Source organism: Oncorhynchus mykiss, chromosome 27, assembly GCF_013265735.2.
Source record: "Oncorhynchus mykiss isolate Arlee chromosome 27, USDA_OmykA_1.1, whole genome shotgun sequence".
In the NCBI taxonomy this organism is placed as follows: domain Eukaryota; kingdom Metazoa; phylum Chordata; class Actinopteri; order Salmoniformes; family Salmonidae; genus Oncorhynchus; species Oncorhynchus mykiss.
In genome coordinates this window covers 36,426,856-36,449,943 of record NC_048591.1, presented here as the reverse complement: position 1 = coordinate 36,449,943, position 23,088 = coordinate 36,426,856, and the positions used below count along the sequence as shown (strand labels likewise).

Here is a 23,088-nt window from a genome sequence, read left to right as displayed (position 1 = left end):
TGCAGTCAGTCAGCACTCAGTGGTGCAGCTGTAGAACCTTTTGAGGATCTGAGGGCCCATGCCAAATCTTTACGGCCTCCTGAGGGGGAAGAAGCGTTGTCGTGCCCTCTTTTCCAACTGTGCTGGTGTGTGTGGACCATGATAGATCCTTAATGATGTGGACACTGAGGAACTTGACGTTCTCGACCCACTCCAGCCCTGTTGACAGTGGTGTAAAGTACTTGAAAGTACTACTTAAAAATACTTGAAAGTACTACTTAAGTCGTGTTTTGGGGTATTTGTACTTTACTTTACTATTTATATTTTTGACAACTTTTACTTCTACTACTTGTACTTTTTACTCCTTCAATTGTCCCTGACACCCAAACATATTCGTTATATTTAGAATGTTTAGCAGGATAGGAGAATGGTCTAATGTGCACACTTATCAAGAGAACATCCCTGGTCATTCCTACTACCTCTGACCACATGCTTGTAAATTATGCCTGAGTGTTCGAGTATGCACCTGGTTATCAGTACATGTAAAAAACAAGAAAATCGTACCTTCTGCTTTGCTTAATATAAGCAATTAGAAATTATTTATAGTTTTACTTTTACTTTTAATACTTAAGTACATTTTAGCAATTACATTTATTTTTGATACTTAAGAATTTTGAAACCAAATACTTTTAGACTGTTTCTCAAGTATTGATTTTACTAGGTGACTTTCACATTTACTTGAGTCATTTTCTATGAAGGTATCTTTACTTGTACTTAAGTATGACAATTGGAAACTATTTCCACCGCTGCCTGTTGATGTAAATTGGAGCGTGCTCATCCCTCCATTTCCTGTAGTCCACGATCAGCTCCTTTGTTTCGCTGACGTTGAAGGAGATGTTGTTGTCCCGGCACAACACTGCCAGGTCTCCGACCTCCTTCCTATAGGCTGTCTTGTTGTTCTCGTGGGTGAACAGGGAGTACAGGTAGGGACTACGCATGCACACTTGACGGGTCCCAGTGTTGAGGGCCAGCATGGCGAATGTGTTGTTGCCTGGTGTGTGTCTTGTGTGTGTGTGTGTGTGTGTGTGTACTGCCAGCTATGCCAGCTATGGCAGTCCTCCTGACACAGAGACACATTAAGGATCCGCTCCTATCACCAGGACTGGTCCACCTACACAATAAAAGTCATAGAATGTTGATTCAAGCATAACCTACATAGAAACTAGCTATGAGAAACTCCTTGATTTTCCTTATTAAACTGTTTTGGTAGTGCACGTACACAGGTGCACGGACACCTGCTCATTGAACATATCATTCCAAAATCATTGCCATTAATATGAAGTTGGTCCCCCCTTTGCTGCTATAACAACCTCCACTCTTCTGGGAAGGCTTTCCCCTAGATGTTGGAACATTGCTGCGGGGACTTGCTTCCATTCAGCCAAAAGAGCATTAGTGAGGTTGGGCAATTCATCCCAAGGTGTTCGATCAGATTGAGTTCAGGGCTCTGTGCAAGCCAGTCAAGTTTTTTCACACCCCGATCTCGACAAACCATTTCTGTATGGACCTCGCTTTGCACATGGGGGCATTGTCATGCTGAAACAGGAAAGGGCCTTCCCCAAACTGTTGCCACAAAGTTGGAAGCACAAAATCATCTAGAACGTCATTGTTTCCTGTAGTATATCACTGGCACTAAGTGACCTTGTATCACTGGAACTAAGGGGCCTAGCCCAAACCGTGAGAAACAGTCCAGACCATTATTCCTCCTCCACCAAACTTTACAGTTGGCACTATGCATCCGGGCAGGTAGCGTTCTCCTGGCATCCGCCAAACCCAGATTAGTCCATCTGACTGCCAGATAGTGAAGCGTGATTCATCACTCCAGAGAACGCGTTTCCACTGCACTTTTAAACAAGACCTGTTAAAGGTCTTGCTCACATCGGCTACGGAGAGCTTAATCACACAGTCATCCGGAACAACTGGTGCTCTCATGCATGCTTCAGTGTTGCTTTCCTTGAAGCGAGCATAAAAGGCATTTAGCTCATCTGGTAGGCTTGCGTCACTGGGCAGCTCACGGCTGGTTTTCCCTTTGTAGTCCGTAATAGTTTGCAAGCTCTGCCACATCCAACAAGCATCAGAGACAGTGTAGTAAGATTCAATCTTAGTACTGTATTGACGCTTTGCCTGTTTGATGGTTCGTCTGAGGGCATAGTGGGCTTACTTATAAGCGTCCGGACAGTGTCCCGCTCCTTGAAAGCGGCAGCTCTAGCCTTTAGCTCGATGCGGATGTTGCCTGTAATCCATGGTTTCAGGTTGGGATATGTACTGTGGGTCACTGTGGGGACGATGTCGTTGATGCACTTCTTGATGAAGCTGGTGACTGAGGTGGTATGCTCCTCAATGCCATTGGATGAATCCAGGAAACTTATTCCAGTCTGTGCTAGCAAAACAGTCCTGTAGCGTAGCATCCGTGTCATCTGACCACTTCCATATTGAGAGAGTCACTGGTACTTCCTGCTTTAGTATTTGCTTGTAAGCAGGAATCAGGAGGATATAATTATGGTCAGATTTGCCAAATGGAGGGCAAGGGAAAGCTTTGTATGCATCTCTGTGTGTGGAGTAAAGTTGGTCTAGAGTTTTTTCTCCTCTGGTTGCACATGTGACATGCTGGTAGAAATTAGGTAAAACGGATGTAAGTTTGCCTGCATTAAAGTCCCCGGCCACTAGGAGCACCACTTCTGGATGAGCACTTTTTGTTTGCTTATGGCCTTATACAGCTCATTGAGTGCGGTCTTAGTGCCAGCATCAGTTTGTGGTGGAAAATATTTGGCTATAAATAATATAGATGAGAACTCTCTTGGTAGACAGTGTGGTCTGTAGCTTATCATGGGGTACTCTACATCGGGGGAGAAATACCTCGAGACTTCTTTATTATTAGACATCACACACCAACTGTTATCGACAAATAGACACACACCCCCGCCCCTCGTCTTACCAGACGTAGCTGCTCTGTCCTGACGAAACACAGAAAACCCAGCCAGCTCTATATTATCTGTGTCGTCGTTTAGCCATGGCTCTGTGAAACATAAGATATTACAGTTTTTAATGTCCCGTTGGTAGGATAGTCTTGATAGTAGATCATCCAGCTTATTCTCCAGTGGTTGCACGTTGGCCAATAGAATGGATGGTAGTGGAGGTTTACTCACTCGCCTACAAATTCTCACATGGCATACGGACCTTCTCCCCATGTATCTCCGTCTTTGTGATGGAACTCACGTTCCCAATTCCCTGGAGTGCCCAGTTAGGGTAAAGGAATATGAAGTGGCAAGTGTCAGTGCTTTTATGCAGCTCTCCTACACAGAGGCACGTGAAGTAGTTGAAGGAGTGAGGGGAGCTGAAGATATGGTGGTGGATGCTCCGCAGACTGTAGAGATTCAGTGTTGTTCAACAGTCGAGGGAAACTGATATGCTGACTGTGAAGAAGGTGGATTTTATGGTGTTTATCTTGCATATAATTAATTGTCCTGCACATACACACAAAAAGTCCAAGAAACTGGACATAATAGTTTCTGCGGCTGAAATGTTTTTGGGTTGACAGGACTTCACTGCCTAAACATTGCAAAGAATACTGTCCAAAGATGCTCTTCCCTCTCAGGCCCCAGAGCCTGTAGGGATGGTTGTTGGCAGTTGAATCTGATTTTTTAAATTATATATTTTTTAATTAGTTGGTCTGACATACAGCCAAAACAGTAGGTGGCGGCATGCACCTATTGCATTTGTTTGAGGACTGCAATAATATCAAAGAAGACCTCATATAGCAATACACCAACAAGTGTAGTCTGCCATAAAACCAAAGATAGAACAATGAGATGGTTGAGTTATAAAAATATTTGATAAACCTCTAGAACAAGAAGCAGCAGCAGCAGTAGTAGTAGTAGTAGTAGTAGTAGTAGTAGTAGTAGTAGTAGTAGTAGTAGTAAGCGGAACGTATGTGGAACGATATGCGTACACACCGGGAGCGTTTACAAAACAACACTGGTTTCCGGTCAGTTTAAATTTGAAATGTATATTTTGATAGCTACTAGTCGGGATAGGGGTTTGACAAGTAAGACGGTGAATATTTTGACATGTACAGTAAATATCTGTACAATTTTTTTGTTGATGTATTAGATATTGTTTCGTAACATAGCTAGCTAGCTAACGCGTTAGCTACATTATGCAGGATGAAGAGTGTTTGCTAGCTAGTAAGGAAGATCTGCAATAACTTAACAGATACCATTTTAAAGTATTCAAAACCTAATCTGCAATTCTTACAGTAGCTAACCTACCCAAGTTAGCAGCTAGCTAGCTATGTTGTGACATTTCTTACAGGTAGCTTTCGCTAGCTACACTCTCAACACATTGTTAGGGTCACTGAAACCAACATCTGATTGTACTCATCTAGCCAGGTCTGTTATCTAGGTGGGTGCTGATAGCTATCCTGTCTCAATGAAGTATGTGTGTCTTCTCAGACAGAGATGTCCACGCAGTTCCCCTCGCTGTTTCCCAGGATGACAGAGACTCTGTGGTTCAACCTGGACCGGCCGTGTGTGGATGAGACAGAGTTACACCAACAGGAGCAGCAGCACCAGACCTGGGTACAATCAAACAAACACAGAGAGAGAAAAGAAAGGACAAGACTAGAAGGAGTGACAGAGCCAACCTGGGTTCAGACATACACACACTGACCTCTCCTGTCTCTCCCCCTTAGTTACAGAGCATCTCAGAGAAGGACAATAGCCTGATGCCTATTGGGAAGCCAATTTTCGAGGTATCTGAGCTTTAAATAATGTTTATTTTACTTACCTAGACAACTGACCTGTCGGTCACTCATATTTTCATCCAAAAGTTGGCCCAAATGTATACAAGATGCTTATGGATTTTTACCAAGTCCTGCGATATTACAAAGGTGAATCATGTTCACATTTATTTGACCTTTATTTATGCAGGGAGTCACCATTGAGACCAGTGTCTCTTTCACAAGGGAGCCCTGCAAATACAATTTCATACGACCAAATCGAAAACAATATATATCCAGTAAAATACAGTACAACACAAATGTCATTTTTTTTTAATTACATTCCTCAATAAGAAGGTCAATCAATATTTTAAATTGCCCGAGCAGCACCAGAACATCCAATGGTAATGTATTTTGTAGTTGGTTCTATGTGGGGGTGGAAAGGGCATGTGGGGCACAATTCAATAAAATAGACACATGTTTGCATTTTGTGGTTATTCCCAACAGCTCCCAGGTTTGGGAGAGTCATTAGGGGCAGCAGGGTAGCCTAGTGGTTAGAGAGTTGGACTAGTAACCGGAAGGTTGCAAGTTCAAACCCCCGAGCTGACAAGGTACAAATCTGTCGTTCTGCCCCTGAACAGGCCACTGTTAATCCACTGTTCCTAGGCCATCATTGAAAATAAGAATTTGTGACTTGCCTAGTTAAATAAAGGTAAAAACATGTTTTAAAAAAAATTAGGGCCAGAGGAGGGAGGGCAAGCAAGAGCTTAAATTATACCATCCAAAGATAGTGTAAAGCTACAGTAGGAGAGAACAGCTACATTCCCCACAGATATATTTTTAGGTTCACTGAAACCCAAATCTGATCAGCTGTGTATCTATCCCGGCCTGTTATCTAGGTGGGTGCTATCCTGTCTTAGTGAAGTAGCAGAGATGTCCATGCTGTTTCCCAGGATGACCGTCTCTGTGGTTCAAGACTGCTGTTATGCTTTTGTAATGCACGCTAGCTCGTATTCAAACCAAGTAAAGTTAAAGATGGTGGTCCTAAACCCCCTACCCTGTGTGAACTTGGTTATGGGGGTGTGGTACACAGAAAGAGAGTTTAGCAGCTAGGGAGAGGTTTTAATATGTCATGACATTTAATTCCTCAAATTTTACATATCGTTTCACTGCTACCTTGTCCTCAGACCTGCTGTTTTCAACTCTCTCCCTCCATCCCTCTACTGTACCTGCTGTCTCGACCTCTGAATGGGGCTCAGTGGTCTAAGGCACTGCATCTCAGTGCTAGAGGTGTCACTACAGACCCTGGTTCGATTCCAGACTGTATCACAACAGGCCGTGATTGGGAGTCCCATAGGGCGGTGCACAATTGGCCCAGCATCATCAGGGTTTGGCCGGGGTAGACCGTCATTGTAAATAAGAATTTGTTTTTAACTGACTTGCCTAGATAAATAAAATAAAAACGCTTGGCTATGAAAAACCAACTGACATTTACTCCTGAGGTACTTGACCTGTTGCAGACTCTACAACCACTGTGATTATTATTTGACTCTGCTGGTCATTTGTGAACATTTGAACATTTTGAAGAACGATCTGGCCTTGTATTCTTATAATCTCCAACTGGTACAGCCAGAAGAGAACTTCCTAGGTTCCTGCCTTTCTAGGGAGTTTTTCCTAGCCACAATGCTTCTGCTTTGCTTGCTGTTTGGGGTTTTAGCCTGGATTTCTGTACAGCACTTTGTGACATCGGCTGATGAAAAAGGGGCTTTATAAATACAATTTGATTTGATTGTTTACCATTTTGCGTCAACGTTTGGAATAAAATAAGATAGTGGTATTTTCTTTTATAGTGGCTGTTAAGGATGTTTTCTGTCATTTTTCCATGCTCACTCTGGTGTGTGTTTGCGTTCTCTGTGGGTGTGTAGCAAACATTTGACGAGGAAGAAGAGGAGGAGGATGAGGATGAGGAAGATAGTGAGGAAGACTCTGAGGATGAAGAGGACATGCAGGACATAGATGAGATGAACGACTACAACGAGTCACCGGACGACGGAGAGGTCAACGAGGTCAATGCGCGCGCACACACAATCAGGGGTTAGGGGTCACGTCTATGGAGCACTACATAAGGGAAATACTAGGCCTTCTGATTCTTAATGTCACTCATCCCTCTCTCAGGTGGATATGGAGGGAGCAGACCAAGACCAGGACCAGTGGATGATCTAGGCCAGAGTAATCCTCGCTGCTCTCTGATGCCCCCTTGGTAGCGCTCATCTACTCTGCCGAACAGTGGCTTTTGGTTGGTGAACTTTCCCTGCTGTTCACACCCACCCTGTGAAACTAAAGGGGGAGGTGTGAGCTGCGTGGGGTTTTACTGCATGGAGAAAGTGCTGTGTGCGTGTTCTCTCATTCAGTGTTCTACAGTTGCAATGTGTGAAGACTGTAAACTGTAAAACATTTTTCTCTTGAAACAAGCGTTTTTTGCAACATTAGGAGAAAGAACTGCTCCACCTCAACCTCCCCTCTGCTAGTTCTGTCCTCCCCCACAGATCACGAGACACTCAGACCCTTTGTTTAGACGATGCACACATCAAACTCAAGGACATCAGAGTGCACTTACTCCCCTCTCTGGTACTCGTTTATTCTGTGTGTGTACTTTGACTCTCCCGTCCGTCCGTCACCAGTCGCGTCACATCTGAATGGGCATAAACCATAGCCTGTACACTGCACCTGCATAATCTGCTGTGTGTGGGTGTGCTGTCAACAGAAACCTGGAGAGTTAAAAACAAACGTTAGTATTCAACAAAACTGATTTTAAAAAGGAATTTCACAGGTGCTCGTATGTATGTATGTAAATGCCTTTTTAATTGGTCCAGTGTCTTATGTAAATAAAGAGCAACATTGAGTACAGATAATGGATTTATTGATGCCACACAGACTTGTATAACACGTGTTAGATGCTGTCTGAGCGATATTCAACCAGCAGGGGGCACTAAGCAGAAGGCAGCAGGAGACTAGGAGGGTCAAGGCAGCAGGAGGCTCAGACAACAAAACCAGAAGTAAGTTGTACCCAATCTTGCATGTCTTAGTAATAGATATGTGTGTCTCTCTCTCACTGTGTCATCTTCGAAGCCTCGTGTGACCTCTGCTATGGCAGTGATTCTTGCATCCATTTCCACACTGTAGAGCCTGGTGCCCAGGCGATACGCACTGTGCTGTATCCACAGTGGGAACCCAGCACTGTCAGAGGGCAGTGCTCGGAAAATAATCCGCTTCCTTATCTTACCTACACACACATAGGTGTGGTCAGACAGGCAAATGTGGATGGAGAAGAGAGGGAGAAGAATTTCAGTCAGGTGGGGTCACCTTTCTTGGGGCTGATATTGCTGCTGAACTCCACCTTGCTGCACCAGAGGTCAAAGGTTTTCAGGATGCTTTCTGGGTCTCCGGGGGTGGGGTGGGTCAGAACATACTGGAAGGCCCTCTCTTCCCGGCTCAGCCTAGTATTACAGTCATATCACATCCTCACCAGCACCGCCCGGTAGAACAACAAAGTAGTAGTAGGGAATAAGTCAACACCAGGGGGAGGAAGGCCAGCATTATGGCACCAGACACCATAGTACTGCTGCAAGGAGAAACGCACACATACAGTAGGTACACACACTAACACACATATCTAAACACACACCAGGAGAAGGGAGACTACCAGCGCACATACTATTCATTAAAAAAGATAATAAAATAAACTCTTCCTCAATTACACAAACACCCATTACAGTCCATTCTGTACTTATAGACCAGCAAGCTAACCAACATACACAGCTGTTCCTCCGGCCAACACCATACTGCAGTTACTAGAGTTTTACGCTGAGTGACAGGAGATTCTTTCACCTCACTGACAAACAACGCTACATTGAACTACTACAACTCAACCTACCATAACACAAACCTCTTGTAAAAAGTATATTCTCTCCCACAAAACCGCCATACAGCAAAAACAAGACTCCTCTGCCCAGAGATGAGTTTGTCAAATAGGAGAAATGCAAAAAGGTTATTGTGTGTGTCTGTAGTCAGAGCTCCATAGGTGAGGGCAGAGTGTGTATGTAGTAAGGAAGTTGGCCTTCTGAATTAGTCATTGATAACCTGAGGCACGTTTGTTTTATTCACAGAAAACAGGTGTGGCCATAGTACCCCTCCCCAGCCCCACTCCATCGTTTCTCACACATGATATTATTATTGACTATTATGTCATAATAAACATACAGCAATACATCACTGGTAGGCTACAGGGAAAGTTATTCATATGTTGACTCAAGACACTCGAGATGTAGGAGGGCAGAGAGAAGGGGGAGAGAGACAGACAGACATGGGTGGATTAGGTGTACAGACACGTGTGATGTGAGTCTAGAGTCAGGTTTGTCTCTTCCTACAAACAGAAGGATCCAGAAAACACACATGCACAGAAAATAATAGTGACAGCAGTATTTACAGCTCAAAATAATGTTTATTGGACACTTACACAGCAGTCTCTGATACTATCTGCCAATAATACTCTGCTTTGAATGGAACTAATGCTGCTCTGTGCCTCACTGGTAACTGTGTCCTCACTCGGCTCACACAAATCACAATCATGTTCTCACATTTGATTAAAAAAATAATAATATTCAGAATTTAATACACTTAATAATGAATATGTGACAGGTGCCCAGAACATAGATCCAAACAAACACACTGGTCCTCTGATGGTCTCTCTTCTGCCTAGCAGGTCTTCGTAGATCTGAACAGACTGGGTAGATACTCAATTATTCTTATTTATTTAACCTTTATTTATCTAGGAAAGTCAGTTCAGAACAAATTCTTATTTATAATGACGACCAAACCCGAACGACACTGGACCAATTGTGCGCCACCCTATGAGACTCCCAATCACGGCCGGATGTGATTCTGCCTGGATTCGAACCAGGGAATGTAGTGACACCTCTTGCACTGAGATGCAGTGTCTTAAACCCCTGCGTCACTCTGGAGCCCTATGATGAAGGCACGACTTCTCCAGAGCTAGATGATATGAATATGAAAGGGATATTGAAGGGATATGAAAGGGATGTTGAAGGGATATGAAAGGGATATGAAAGGGATGTTGAAGGGATATGAAAGGGATGTTGAAGGGATATGAAAGGGATATGAAAGGGATATGAAAGGGATATTGAAGGGATATTGAAGGGATATGAAAGGGATATTGAAGGGATATGAAAGGGATGTTGAAGGGATATTGAAGGGATATTGAAGGGATATGAAAGGGATGTTGAAGGGATATTGAAGGGATATGAAAGGGATATTGAAGGGATATGAAAGGGATATTGAAGGGATATGAAAGGGATATTGAAGGGATATGAAAGGGATATTGAAGGGATATGAAAGGGATATTGAAGGGATATTGAAGGGATATGAAAGGGATATTGAAGGGATAGGGTCTATAGGCCAAGAGGTTGACATGTAACAGGGCTGTGGTGTCCTCTCATACGCATCCAATTGGCCAAATTGGAAAGTCTCTTTATGCTTGTTTGATGACATCATCAGCAGGCTTGTTTGAGCAGTCTCCTGATGAACTTCTTGAGTTCTTTGTCCCCCTTCCTCCATCTCACAAGCCTAGAGAGGACCAACCTGCCCTCCTGTATGTCAGCAAGGCCCAGGTACCACACCCCTGCCACGGACCCCTTCCCCTCTCCCCCATTTGCCTCCTCCAGGGCAGGACAGGTGCAGGTACCCCCTTCCTGCAGCCAAAGGGCACTGTAGGCCATTGCCCCCCGGACGCCCTCAGCCCTCTCCGTGCCTCCACCCTCCCACCTCAGGATGCGACTCCGGCCCAGAGGGACTAACCTGCAGTCACCCCCCTCCACAGACACACTCCCGATAAGCAGTTTAAAGGCTGAGAGAAGAAAACACAGAAATACATGTAAACACGTTTACACATGTAAACAGGTTATAGGCCTCTATAAGCCTTTGTCTAAAGTGTGACCAATGCCATACACACATCACTCACCATATGGACTCTTGCAGAAGTTGTTCTGGATGTCGGTCTCCCCCTCAGCAGCCAGACTGCATGAGTCACAGATCACTGTTCCTGAGGACACCAAGAGACATGCCACGGAGAACAGGGTTAGTTCGTGTGTGAGTGAAAGGGCTTGGAACATGTTTGCAGAGGATCAGCTTTCTATGATAATGATGATAACGATAGGCACAAACCCTCTGATGCCTCCTCGTGACCCGCTTCCTCTCCCTTCCGCGCACGCTGTGTGTCTTGGGTCGTGGTGGGAATACAGAGATGGACCCCGCGTGGGAACTGTGTGCAGTTAAACATGTCGGGCCACGGGAACCCGAACGCGCTCATCACAGGGAGACAACCGTCCCTCACAGCCTCGCACAGCCCACGGCAGGGGCGCACGGGCCCCTCCGGTAGGCACACCGGGGCGAATAGCGAGCACAAGAACTTCTTGGTATCTCGGTGGCAGAGTTTGGAGACCAACGGCAGCCAGGCGGCCGACTGTTGCTGGGCTTCTTTCAATGAGTCGTGCCCCAGCAGGTTGGGCAGCCGCATATCCCCGTAACCGACGCCGTGGCACAGAGAAAGTGTGCTGGGGATGGGCTTACACACCGAGCGAAACGATGAGGAACTGAGACTTTCGGACGCAAACTGAATGGAGCTGTCTGTGGTCAAAACCGAGGCGAAAGAAATAGACACCAACACGCAAAGTGATAACTTCAGTTGAGCCATACTGACGACAAGTGTAGAATAAAAAACCAATGCAGCACGGTGGTTGTTCAGCAGTGCGTAGCCGGTTGGAACCAACCTAGTATTAGGCTAGTGTGTAATGAGGGCGCCTGGCGTCACCCAGTCATGCAGAACAAACTGGTTCTTACATCAAATGCAATGGTGTGACTCCCGGTTATTGAGGGCTGTAAAAGTGTCTTTGTTATTAGAACGGGGGGGGGGCGTCTGAAAGACTGTTTGTTGTTTTATCTTCCCATAGAACCTCCCAGAACCTGCCCCCAATGAGTCTGCGCTAGCAATGTATTTTTGCCATCTATTCGTTATGCATTTTCCTTACAACGCGGTCTGTTTTCTGCAGGTTTATTCCCCAGTCAAAACAACAGCAAGCTCACTATTTTAGCAAGTCTTTAAAAAAAAAAAATACCACTGTCACGTGATTAGGGCATCCGTCCCCATGGCATCTTCATATTGGCCGGATGTCATATGTTTGTTGCTGAGCCCTGGCTGCGCAAAAACTGCTGTCATGTGATAGGCTTCGTTTGTTGTAGTAGCTGACAGAAGCGGTCAGCGAGAAAGAGAAACAAAGAAAGAAGTTTGATTCCTTTCCCGTGGACTCAGACAGGGTCTGTTTCTCTTATTATAGCAATAGTTTCCCGGGTGGAGTAGTTGGAGATTGGGTTCGCGTACCTGGCAGACCGCCGAACGCCCAGCGGACGCCATGGGTTGTTGTTACAGTAGCGAGAACGAGACCACCGAGCAGGTAGCTAATGCTATGCTAGTTGGTTATCTAGGGTGTCAAATATTATTTAACAAAACATATTTAATTTCTTTGTGGTCATAAGGCCATTGCAAGACAGTTTGTTGTTACGAATTCCACGAGTCAAAAGTGAAAATATGGTGCTTCTTTGCGTGTTAAAATGAAACTATTTTTAAGTTAGCCAACTACGACCCAGCAGAAAGCTAGCCAGTCCTTTCAAATCAAATTGTATTGTACACATATAGCAGATATTATTGGGGGTGTAGCGAAATGCTTGTGTTCCTAGCGCCAACAGTGCAGTAATATCTAACAATTCACAACAATGCGCACACATTTAAACGTACAATAATGGAATTAAGAAATATATAATATTTAATTGACAACTGCTAGCTGTGCTAGAAAAATTGGGCCTAGGGAGTTTAGCTAACGTTAGTTCCCGTATTGGCAAGTTGACCAACACACCTAACAACATTAGCTAGTTAAGAGACGTTTCAAAATAGTGACAACCTTTTGTTGACAATTACAAACATTATCTAGCTTACTTAATCAGTTCATATGTGTACGTCAGTAGCTATCTACTTGCAAGGCAGACAATAGCTTAGTTTCAATTCTCAACTATCATGATGATGATCAATCAGGGCCAGTAAAACGTGACCACTTATGTAAATTGGGCCTCAAAGGTTCACATTCGGTCAAGCTGTTGGAACATGTTGATATTGCCAGCCAATCAACTTCTCCCAGATGCATGTCATATGATCTCAGATTTCCCATCCAGTTGTGGTGACATAGGCCAAAATGGAATTTGGAGAAGGGAAGTTTTCTTTTTCCTTTGGAAAAATGTGAGGCAGGGATTGTATCCTGTTTATCAGATGACTGTTGTACACATTATAGCCTGCCACTACTTAGCTAACCTTGTTATAACACAGTATAATACTGAACTATACACACCAGTATCATTATATCAGGGTTCTGTAACTTTTGTTTGGGTTCATTATTTTCTTCCTGTCAAAGCAACAAATCAGAGGTTGAGTATTATAGGTGTTGTAGGGCGCCCCTTTGTTTTAGACTTCAGTTCAGATGTTGTATCATAATCATTTTAGCAATAAGCAGAATCTGGTTACCCAAACAGCCTGTGATAGTGATGAAGGATGTTGTGATAGTTTGTGATCGCGATGCGCATGTTGTGCCTCAGGACCCTGACGAGCGTAAGCCGCTGATCCCCCACCCGAACCCCGACAGCAAGCCCCTCAACGGCACAGAATGGAACTCCACCAGTGTACCCTCAGCCCGCACAGACGAACAGGCCTTACTCACATCCATCCTTACCAAAACAGCCCTGTAAGACACAAACATTCTCTTTCTCCTCTATCATCACGGTGTTTATTTCATTGGAATTGAATTCTGCTGAATACCTGCCTGTCTTTCCATTTCTTAGGAACATCATCGATGTCTCGGCTGCAGACTCTCAAGGCATGGAGCAGCATGAGTACATGGACAAAGCTCGGCAATATAGGTGGGTGTGTGGAGGTAGTTGCTTAATGTGTATGTGGGTTTTGACTGGCCTTGTAGATGTGTTTCAGTACTAACCTGTCTTTTATTGTGTTTTCAGTACAAAACTGGCCTTGTTGAGTAACAGTCTGTCTCAGAAGAAGCCCCTCCCTCTCCCTTCCCTCACCAGCCAACCGCACCAAGTGCTCGCTAGTGATCTGGTGCCATATTCGGATGTACAACAGGTGCTCGCGCACACACACACACTGGGGGTGTAACGTTTCATAGTTTGGTACATGGAAACCATGTGTTTGATGTATTTGATACAATTCCATTGATTCTACTCCAGTCATTACCATTCTGATGTTCATCAGGACATCTTTCTATTACAGTCATGTGCTTTCCCTGTCCATAAACCTGTTAGTGTATGGCAGCTCTGGAGCAACAACAAACGCATTATGTATCCGATTGATGCGAGTTAACCTCATTTGTTCTAATTGTTTTACAGGTGTCCAAGATAGCTGCCTATGCTTACAGTGCAATCTCTCAGATCAAGGTGGACGCTAAAGAAGAGCTAGTGGTTCAATTTGCCATCCCCTGATCTACACTCTGGCCTCCATAATACACCTCCCGTCCTGTCCCCAATGCCCACACTGCATCTATGTGTCCCAGTCCCTGTGCTACCCAGCTATGCCACCAGGAACCTGCTGAGGACTATGACAACCAGGCCTCCCCTGCTGAAAGGGTTAACCAACCTTGCCCTGCACCCCTCAGAACCACCTTTCAAAGCCACCATTCATCCTTCTTTCACCAGCCGTCAAATGTTATGGCAGTATAATGGTGTTAGGGCAGTCTTTGTTTTTGTTATTTTAAATGTTCTTGTTTGAAGAGTGACTGAGTCTGACTGAATAAACGGTTAGCTAGCTGCATGACTAGGCTGCTGCTGGCGTTAGCGCTGGCTGTGAGTTTTTCAGGTGTAGCTAACCTCGTCTGATATGCAGCTCCGGTAATGTACTAACTAACTAACCACAGCTAGGAAAAGAGGGTGATTATGCATGTCCAAATGTAGCACAGGAACAGGGCAAAAAAAATATGTCCACAGCCAGCCAACCCACTACGGTGAGCATGGGGATGCTGTTCTGACACGGTGTGGACCGGTCACCCAGAACACACATCCCACCCCTCATGTCATCAATATGAATTTCTAGAAAGAACCCTCACTATAGTGTTCCTTATCTTTGTTAAAATCCTTAGATTGACCTAAAGTAAGTTGGGTAGGTTTAAAAACAGGAGGGACTTAGTTCAACTATAGTACCTAAGTTCAAATCTGATATGACCCATATGAGTCTTCCCTTGAGTTCAGCTCATGTTGGCAGAGGTGAGGACAGAGGTTGGAATCCACATGGGTTTCTCTGATTTCTGGGGGAAACATGCTTCGCACTTCAATAATTTAGCTGGCAGTCCTTGAATTCATATCTTTAGACTTCACAGAAACAATACAGCTGGGGGTGGAACTGGGCTTGGGGGGAGGGTTCGGGGGCTTGTAATGTAAATGAATCAGTGAAGTGTTGATGCCTTCTATGTACAGATTTATGTGATTCAGTCAGAAGCAAGAAATGGAGTGTATGCACCTCCCCATTGTAGAGTCTGTTGGTCAGGATTGGCTAAAGCTCCAATGAAGTTGTTTTAGGAGCCAATCAAAACTAAGGATACAGCAGCCCAGTTTTTATGACATAAAAGGAAAAAAAACTTAACACCCAAGTTTGTTTGAATTTTTAAACAAAACAGATTGTGATGAGTTACTCACATTAACCATGAACTGAAAGCTGTCATGGCAGTTTGAGATAAACAACCATAACCTGTGAGTATCCCCTAAATTAAAACGATCAGAGGCGTTGTGATTATTTATTCATGTTTTAAGTGTATTTATGCTCCGGGGTGAGTGTGTGTGTGGGTGGGTGCCTCTCTGGGGTCTTTAAAGGGATGATCATCTGCAAGGCCGTGTTTATTTGCCACTTTTTGCAGTGTGCTTGTTTTGTTTGTTTTGTTACTTCAGTGTGCAATAGTACCTGGATAACATTGTTCATTTCTTAGGCTAGTACCAAAAGGTTTATTAAGATATACTGTTAATACATTTTTTTTTTCCCCAAATAATGAATTCATTAAAGACTTTCAACAATTAAACTGGTGTTCTGTAGGTCTGTATAGAGAGAATTGTGTGGTGTATCATTACAACAAACCTAATGAACACTATCACATCTTATGTAGTGTGTACTGTAAGTAATGGATATGATAATTTTTTCAACTTTCTCTGAAGCCTTTGTTTACCATGATAGGGATTATTCAGTATGTCTCGTAGCTGCTGATCCACCCGTGGTAAAGGGTCAATTCTCAGATCCATATTTCAACACAAAGTAACACCTACCAAAGTGCATTGGGGAGAGTGAGTGAGAGGGCTCTGTTCCTGGTTGGGCCTGGCTGGTCAATGGTCCAGTTCAATAATTAAACAGGTCAAGGTCACATCTACTGTAGATGTGCTATTCCTTCTTCCCCAACTCTGACAGACACCAGAGTTTCTGATGAGTAGATTTCTATTGTACTTTTACATGATGCGTCAGGTCATAATGGTCTTCTGATGTAAGCCTGTGGTTCTGGAACTCTGGTTGGTTGGCATGATGATTGTGCCCCCCCCCTGGTGACAGGCCAGTTGTCCTGGTGTTTTGCTGTGATTGCTGGGATGATGCCAGACCTGGGCCATGATTCTATCCTGGCCCGTTACAGCGCAGAAGTCCAACAAGTGAGGCAGGGCCGCAATCACACACACAGCACCACAGGCATTACATGAGAAAGTTTGTATTACTGGGTGTTTGTCCGGGTACACAAATTCTCTCTTGACCATAAGGCTGTAGAACTGAACACATCTTATACATTCAGTGACTATACACACTGTAAACTGGTAGTAATTTAGCACTGAACAGAGAGGGAGAATGCCCCAAAACTCAGTAGGAGTTTAGTGTTGCTATGCAGACAGGCAAAGAGTCGGTGTGTAACTAGACCCTGATCTCTCTGCTCATTTTAAGCACCTGTCAGAATCCTACGCAGCTGCAACGAACTCAGCACCTGTTTCACATAGAGCTCAGAGCCACATTGCCCTCGGTGAACATACAGGTTTCAAACAGCACTGGGAGATCACACGAAGAGTATGAGTGGAATAAACCACCCCTGTAACCCACCCCCTATGTGGGGCTTAGTGGCGGCCTATATTTGCATGTGGGTGTGTGTAGATTTGGGTTTGTCCTCACCTTTCTCATGTAATGCCTGTGTGTGTGTACCTGTAGCTCCCCTCATTCTCCATTGTGTTGCCGTGCAGGAAGGGCAGGGCGCCTAGCTTATCCACCTCTGAAAGGTTACAGATGCTTTTATCATGGCAATACAACACCCGCAGTTCCTTCAGCTCTACCAGGACCTGGGAAACAGAGTGTGCACACACACACACACACACACACACACACACACACACACACACACACACACACACACACACACACACAGGCTTTAGGCCCTTAAATGTAGGGTGATCACTACTAATGTACTAGATCAGTGGTTCCCAAACTTTTTAATAGTCCCGTACCCCTTCAAAAATTCAACCTCCAGCTATACCCCCTCTACCACAAAAGTCAGCGCACTCTCAAATGTTGTTTTTTGCCATCATTATAAGCCTACCATACACACACTATACGATACATTTATTAAACATAATAATGAGAGTTGTTGTCTCAACCCGGCTCGTGGGAAGTGACAAAGAGCTCTCATAGGACCAGGGCACAAATAATAATATAATAATCAATCATTTTGCTTTTTATTAAACCATCTTACATATAAAACCTTATTTGTTAATCGAAAATTGTGAATAACTCACCACAGGTTAATGAGAAGGGTGTGCTTGAAAGGATGCACATAACTCTGCAATGTTGGGTTGTATTGGAGAGAGTCTCAGTCTTAAATAATTTTCCACACACAGTCTGTGCCTGTATTTAGTTTTCATGCTATTGAGGGCTCAGAATCTACTCTCACATAGGCATGTTGTTGCAAAGGGCATCAGTGTCTTAACAGCATGATTTGCCAAGGCAGGATACTCTGAGCGCAGCCCAATCCAGAAATCTGGTAGTGGCTTCTGATTAAATTTTCACAGAAGCGCAATATTGATGAGGCTCTTGTTCAGATATCGGTAACTGAACTGGAGGCAGGGCATGAAAGGGATAACGAATCCAGTTGCTTGTGTCATTGGTTTCGGGAAAGTACCTGCGAAATTGTGCACCCAACTCAGAGCCTTCGCTATATCACATTTGACATTGTCCGTAAGCTTGAGTTCATTTGCACACAAACAATCATACAATGATGGAAAGACCTGTGTGTTGTCCTTGTTAATGCAGACAGAGAAGAGCTCCGACTTCTTAATCAGAGCCTCAATTTTGTCCAGCACATTGAATATAGTTGCGGAGAGTCCCTGTAAACCTAGATTCAAATCATTCAAGGGAGAAAAAACCTCACCCAGATAGGCTAGTCGTGTGAGAAACTCGTCATCATGCAAGCATCAGACAAGTGAAAATTATGATCAGTAAAGAAAACTTTAAACTCATCTCTCAATTTAAAAAACGTGTCAATACTTTGCCCCTTGATAACCAGCGCACATCTGTATGTTGTAAAAGCGTTACATGGTCGTTGCCCATATCATTGCATAGTGCAGAAAATACACGAGAGTTCAGGGGCCTTGCTTTAACAAAGTTAACCATTTTCACTGTAGTGTCCAAAACGTCTTACATGCTGTCAGGCATTCCCTTGGCAGAAAGAGCCTCTAGGTGGATGCTGCAGTGTACCCAAGTGGTGTCTGGAGCAACTGCTTGCACACGCGTTACCACTCCCCTATGTCTCCCTGTCATGGCTTTTGCACCATCAGTACAGACACCAACATGAGCAGCAGCTACGTTTGGCTACATATGGACCGTTAGTGGAATTACCACGAGAGAGTAATGCTTAATGTGATTAGACTAGGCTACCTGTATTTGACATTGTGCTGAACACCATTTATTTATTTCACCTTTATTTAACCAGGTAGGCCAGTTGAGAACAAATTCTCATTTAAAACTGCGATCTGGCCAAGATAAAGCAAAGCAGTGCAACACAAACAACACAGAGTTATCCATGGGATAAACAAATGTACAGTCAATAACACAATAGAAAAATCTTTATACAGCGTGTGCAAATGTAGTAACATTAGGGAGGTAAGGGAATAAATAGGCCATAGTGGCGAAATAATTACAATTTAGCAATTAAACACTGGAGTGATAGATGAGCAGAAAATGAATGTACAAGTAGAGATACTGGGTTGCAAAGGAGCAAAAAAAATACAGTTGAAGTCTGAAGTTTACATACGCTATCTATCTCTCTGCTGTAGGGTTAGGGGGTGTTAGGAAAATTATGTCATGGCTTTAGAAGCTTCTGATAAGCTAATTGACATAATTTGAGTCAAATGGAGGTGTACCTGTGGATGTATTTCAAGGCCTACCTTCAAACTCAGTGCCTCTTTGCTTGACATCATGGGAAAATCAAAAGAAATCATGCCAGACCTCAGAAAAAGAATTGTAGACCTCCACAAGTCTGGTTCATCCTTGGGAGCAATTTCCAAACGCCTGAAGCTACCACGTTCATCTGTAAAAACAATAGTACGCAAGTATAAACACCATGGGACCACGCAGCCGTCATACCGCTTGGGAAGGAGATGCGTTCTGTCTCCTAGAGTTGAACGTACTTTGGTGTGAAAAGTCTAAATCATTCCCAGAACAACAGCAAAGGACCTTGTGAAGATGCTGGAGGAAACCGGTACAAAAGTATCTATATCCACAGTAAAATGAGTCCTATATTTACATAACCTGAAAGCCCGCTCAGCAAGGAAGAAGCCACTGCTCCAAAACCGCCATAAATAATCCAGACTACAGTTTGCAAATGCACATAGGGACAAAGATCGTACATTTTGGAGAAATGTCCTCCGGTCTGATGAAACAAAAATAGAACTGTTTGGCCATAATGACCATCGTTATGTTTGGAGGAAAAGGGGAAGTCTTGCAAGCCGAAGAACACCATCCCAACCGTGAAGCACGGGGGTGGCAGCATCATGTTGTGGGGGTGCTTTGCTGCAGGAGGGACTGGTGCACTTCACAAAATAGATGGCATCATGAGCAAGCAAAATTATGTGTATATATTGAAGCAACATCTCAAGACATCAGTTGAAGCTTGGTCGCAAATGGGTCTTCCAAATGGACAATAACCCCAAGCATACTTCCAAAGTTGTGGCAAAATGGCTTAAGATCAACCAAGTCAAGGTATTGGAGTGGCCATCACAAAGCCCTGACCTCAATCCTATAGAAAATTTGTGGGCAGAACTGAAAAAGCGTGTGCGAGCAAGGAGGCCTACAAACCTGACTCACAAGCTCTGTCAGGAGGAATGGGCCAAAATTCACCCAATTTATTGTGGGAAGCTTGTGGAGGGCTACCCGAAACGTTTGACCCAAGTAAAAAAAATGTAATGGCAATGCTACCAAATACAAATTGAGTGTATGTAAACTTCTGACCCACTGGGTATGTGATGAAGAAATAAAAGCTGAAATAAATAATTCTCTCTACTATTATTCTGACATTTCACATTCTTAAAATAAAGTGGTAATCCTATCTGACCTAAAACAGGAAATTGTTACTAGGATTAAATGTCAGGAATTGTGAAAAACTGAGTTTAAATGTATTTGGCTAAGATGCATGTAAACTTCTGACTTCAACTGTAAATAAAAAATATGGGGTTGAGGTAGTTGGGTGGGCTATTTACAGATGGGCTGTGTACAGGTGCAATGATATGTAAGCTGCCCTGACAGCTGATGCTTAAAGTTAGTGAGGGAGATATAAGACTCCAGCGTCAGTGATTTTTGCAATTCATTCCAGTCATTGGCAGCAGAGAACTGCAAGGAAAGGTGGCTAAAAGGTTGGTTGGCTTTGGTGATGACCAGTGAAATATACCTGTTGGAGCGCGTGTTGCTATGGTGACCAGTGAGCTGAGATTAGGCGGGGCTTTACCCAGCAAAGACTTATAGATGACCTGGAGCCAGTGGGTTTGGCGACGAGTATGAAGCGATGGCCAGCCAACGAGAGCGTACAGGTCGCAGTGCTGGATAGTATATGGGGCTTTGGTGACAAAACAGATGGCACTGTGGTAGACTGCATCCAATTTGCTGAGTAGAGTGTTGGAGGCTATTTTGTAAATGACATTGCCGAAGTAAAGGATTGGTAGGATAGTCAATTTTACAAGGGTATGTTTGGCAGCATGAGTAAAGGAGGCTTTGTTGCGAAGTAGGAAGCCGATTCTAGATTTAACTTTGATTGGAGATGCTTAATGTGAGTCTGGAAGGAGAGTTTACAGTCTAACCAGACACCTAGCTATTTGTAGTTGTCCACATATTCATAAGTCACAACCTTCCAGAGTAGTGATGCTAGGAGCGGCCAGGTGCGGGCAGCGATCGGTTGATCGGTTGAAGAGCATACATTTAGTTTTACTAGCATTTAAGAGCAGTTGGAGGCCACGGAAGGAGATTTGTAGGGAGTTGAAGCTCTTCTGGAGGTTAGTTAACACAGTGTCCATAGAAGATTTAATTTTATTAGGTTTAATTTTATTTTTGGCAGTGAAACGAGGCTACTCAGGCGAGAAAAAAACTTCACCCAAATGTATAGCCCCGTTGAAAAATATAAATGGACTGTTTGAAAATGTGAATATATATATATTTTTTAAATGTAACAAATAAAAATAAGAAATAAATTAAAAATGTTAATCACATTTTTATTTGCCGTACCCCCGACGGGATTGCGCGTACCCCTGGGGGTACACATACCCCAGTTTGGGAATACCTGTACTAGAGAAATTCATTTTACCACCTGTGTCCATTCAGGGAGAGGCTTGTCTGAAATGACATAATATTGCCTATATAGTGCACCAGTTTTGTCCAGAGACACCCTGTGTGCGTGACTGTGTGTGAGATGTCGTTGAAGGACAGGTAGAACCCAGGTGAGACGCATTATTAAAGTCTGTGATGATGTTGTTGTTGTTGTTGTTGTTGTTGTTGTTGTTGACACGCAGCAGCGAGCAGCTGCAGAACTTCTTCTCTGCATTTTGCTTCAGTGGTCGCACGCCCTGGTTGAGCTCCTCCGTCAGAGCTTCTGAGAGAGAAACAGAGAGAGAGGTGTATGAGAGGACTCAGATGTGGCACTGAGAATAGGAAAGGATGCCATTACTGTATTGAGACGCAGCCAGAAAAGGGATTAGAGAGTTGAGTAAAACGTACAATACTCTGAATTGCATCTCAATAGTGACTTTCTTTCCTTGTCTCCTTTCCTTCATCTGCACGCATAGTAATGTGAAGGAACTGTTGCTGGTTTACCTGTCATTGGGCTGAGGCATTTGAATAATAAATCCAGAGGATTTCACAGCCTTTTGGCTAACCTGTATGATCATAAATATAATATTTGAATGTAACAACAAACCAGCTAGTTTAAAAGAGGTATCCTGAATCATCTTTGCACTTAGCCTAACGTTAGCTACTTTGTCCATGCTCAAACAATGTATTTTCACTTGACTTCATCTATATGCCTCATTTCAGGGCATACACAACACAATGACATAGCTAAGTTTCTTCCTGAAGAACTAGACTTCTGGCTACTATGCATGCAACATTATTTTGCTAACTTAACCCTTAAAACCCACACAGAGTTTGCTAGCTATCATGTTGCAAGACACTTGTTTTTATTTTCATCACAATGAGCGAGAACTCCAGGATGGAGTCCAGGATGCTGGCCTTCTAGTTAGAGTTCCTCTGTCCAGTGTCTGTGTTCTTTTGCCCATCTTAATCTATTATTTTTATTGGCCAGTCTAAGACATGGCTTTTTCTTTGCGACTCTGCCTAGAAGGCCAGCGTCCCAGAGTCGCCTCTTCACTGTTGACGTTGAGACTGGTGTTTTGCAGGTACAATTGAATGAAACTGCAGGTTGAGGACTTGTGAGGCGTCTGTTTCTCAAACTAGACACTCTAATGTACTTGTTCTCCTGCTGAGTTGTGCACCGGGGCCTCCCACTCCTCTTTCTATTCTGGTTAGAGACAGTTTACGCTGTTAGTGAAGGGAGTAGTACACAGCGTTGAACGAGATCTTCAATTTCTTGGCAAAGTCTCGCATGGAATAGCCTTAATTTCTCAGAACAATAATGTTTTTTTTTCTGGCCATTTTGAGCCTG

The 23,088-nt window shown here is 43.8% G+C and overlaps 3 protein-coding genes across 6 annotated transcripts; 2 read left to right on the top strand and 1 right to left on the bottom strand.

Moving 5' to 3' along the window:
• The first annotated feature begins 3,797 nt into the window (after nucleotides 1-3,797).
• hs020 (HSPC020 homolog) lies at nucleotides 3,798-7,662 on the top strand. Of its 4 annotated transcripts, none has more exons than XM_021586902.2 (5): nucleotides 3,798-4,021; nucleotides 4,488-4,613; nucleotides 4,727-4,786; nucleotides 6,679-6,819; nucleotides 6,929-7,662. In XM_021586902.2, exons 2-5 carry the CDS (start codon nucleotides 4,494-4,496, stop codon nucleotides 6,974-6,976), a joined length of 369 nt encoding a protein of 122 aa, XP_021442577.1. In that variant the 5' UTR covers nucleotides 3,798-4,021; nucleotides 4,488-4,493; the 3' UTR covers nucleotides 6,977-7,662.
• A 1,572-nt stretch (nucleotides 7,663-9,234) lies between these two features.
• LOC110508005 (secreted frizzled-related protein 2) lies at nucleotides 9,235-11,719 on the bottom strand. Its single transcript, XM_021588445.2, has 3 exons — nucleotides 10,994-11,719; nucleotides 10,791-10,871; nucleotides 9,235-10,676 (listed from the first exon to the last, which is right to left on the bottom strand). The coding sequence occupies exons 1-3, from the start codon at nucleotides 11,520-11,522 to the stop codon at nucleotides 10,324-10,326; spliced, it is 963 nt and encodes a 320-aa protein (XP_021444120.2). The 5' UTR covers nucleotides 11,523-11,719; the 3' UTR covers nucleotides 9,235-10,323.
• A 287-nt stretch (nucleotides 11,720-12,006) lies between these two features.
• LOC110508006 (ragulator complex protein LAMTOR1) lies at nucleotides 12,007-15,948 on the top strand. The gene is made up of 5 exons (XM_021588446.2): nucleotides 12,007-12,279; nucleotides 13,469-13,614; nucleotides 13,712-13,789; nucleotides 13,886-14,009; nucleotides 14,273-15,948. Exons 1-5 carry the CDS (start codon nucleotides 12,238-12,240, stop codon nucleotides 14,363-14,365), a joined length of 483 nt encoding a protein of 160 aa, XP_021444121.1. The 5' UTR covers nucleotides 12,007-12,237; the 3' UTR covers nucleotides 14,366-15,948.
• The last annotated feature ends 7,140 nt before the right edge of the window (nucleotides 15,949-23,088 follow it).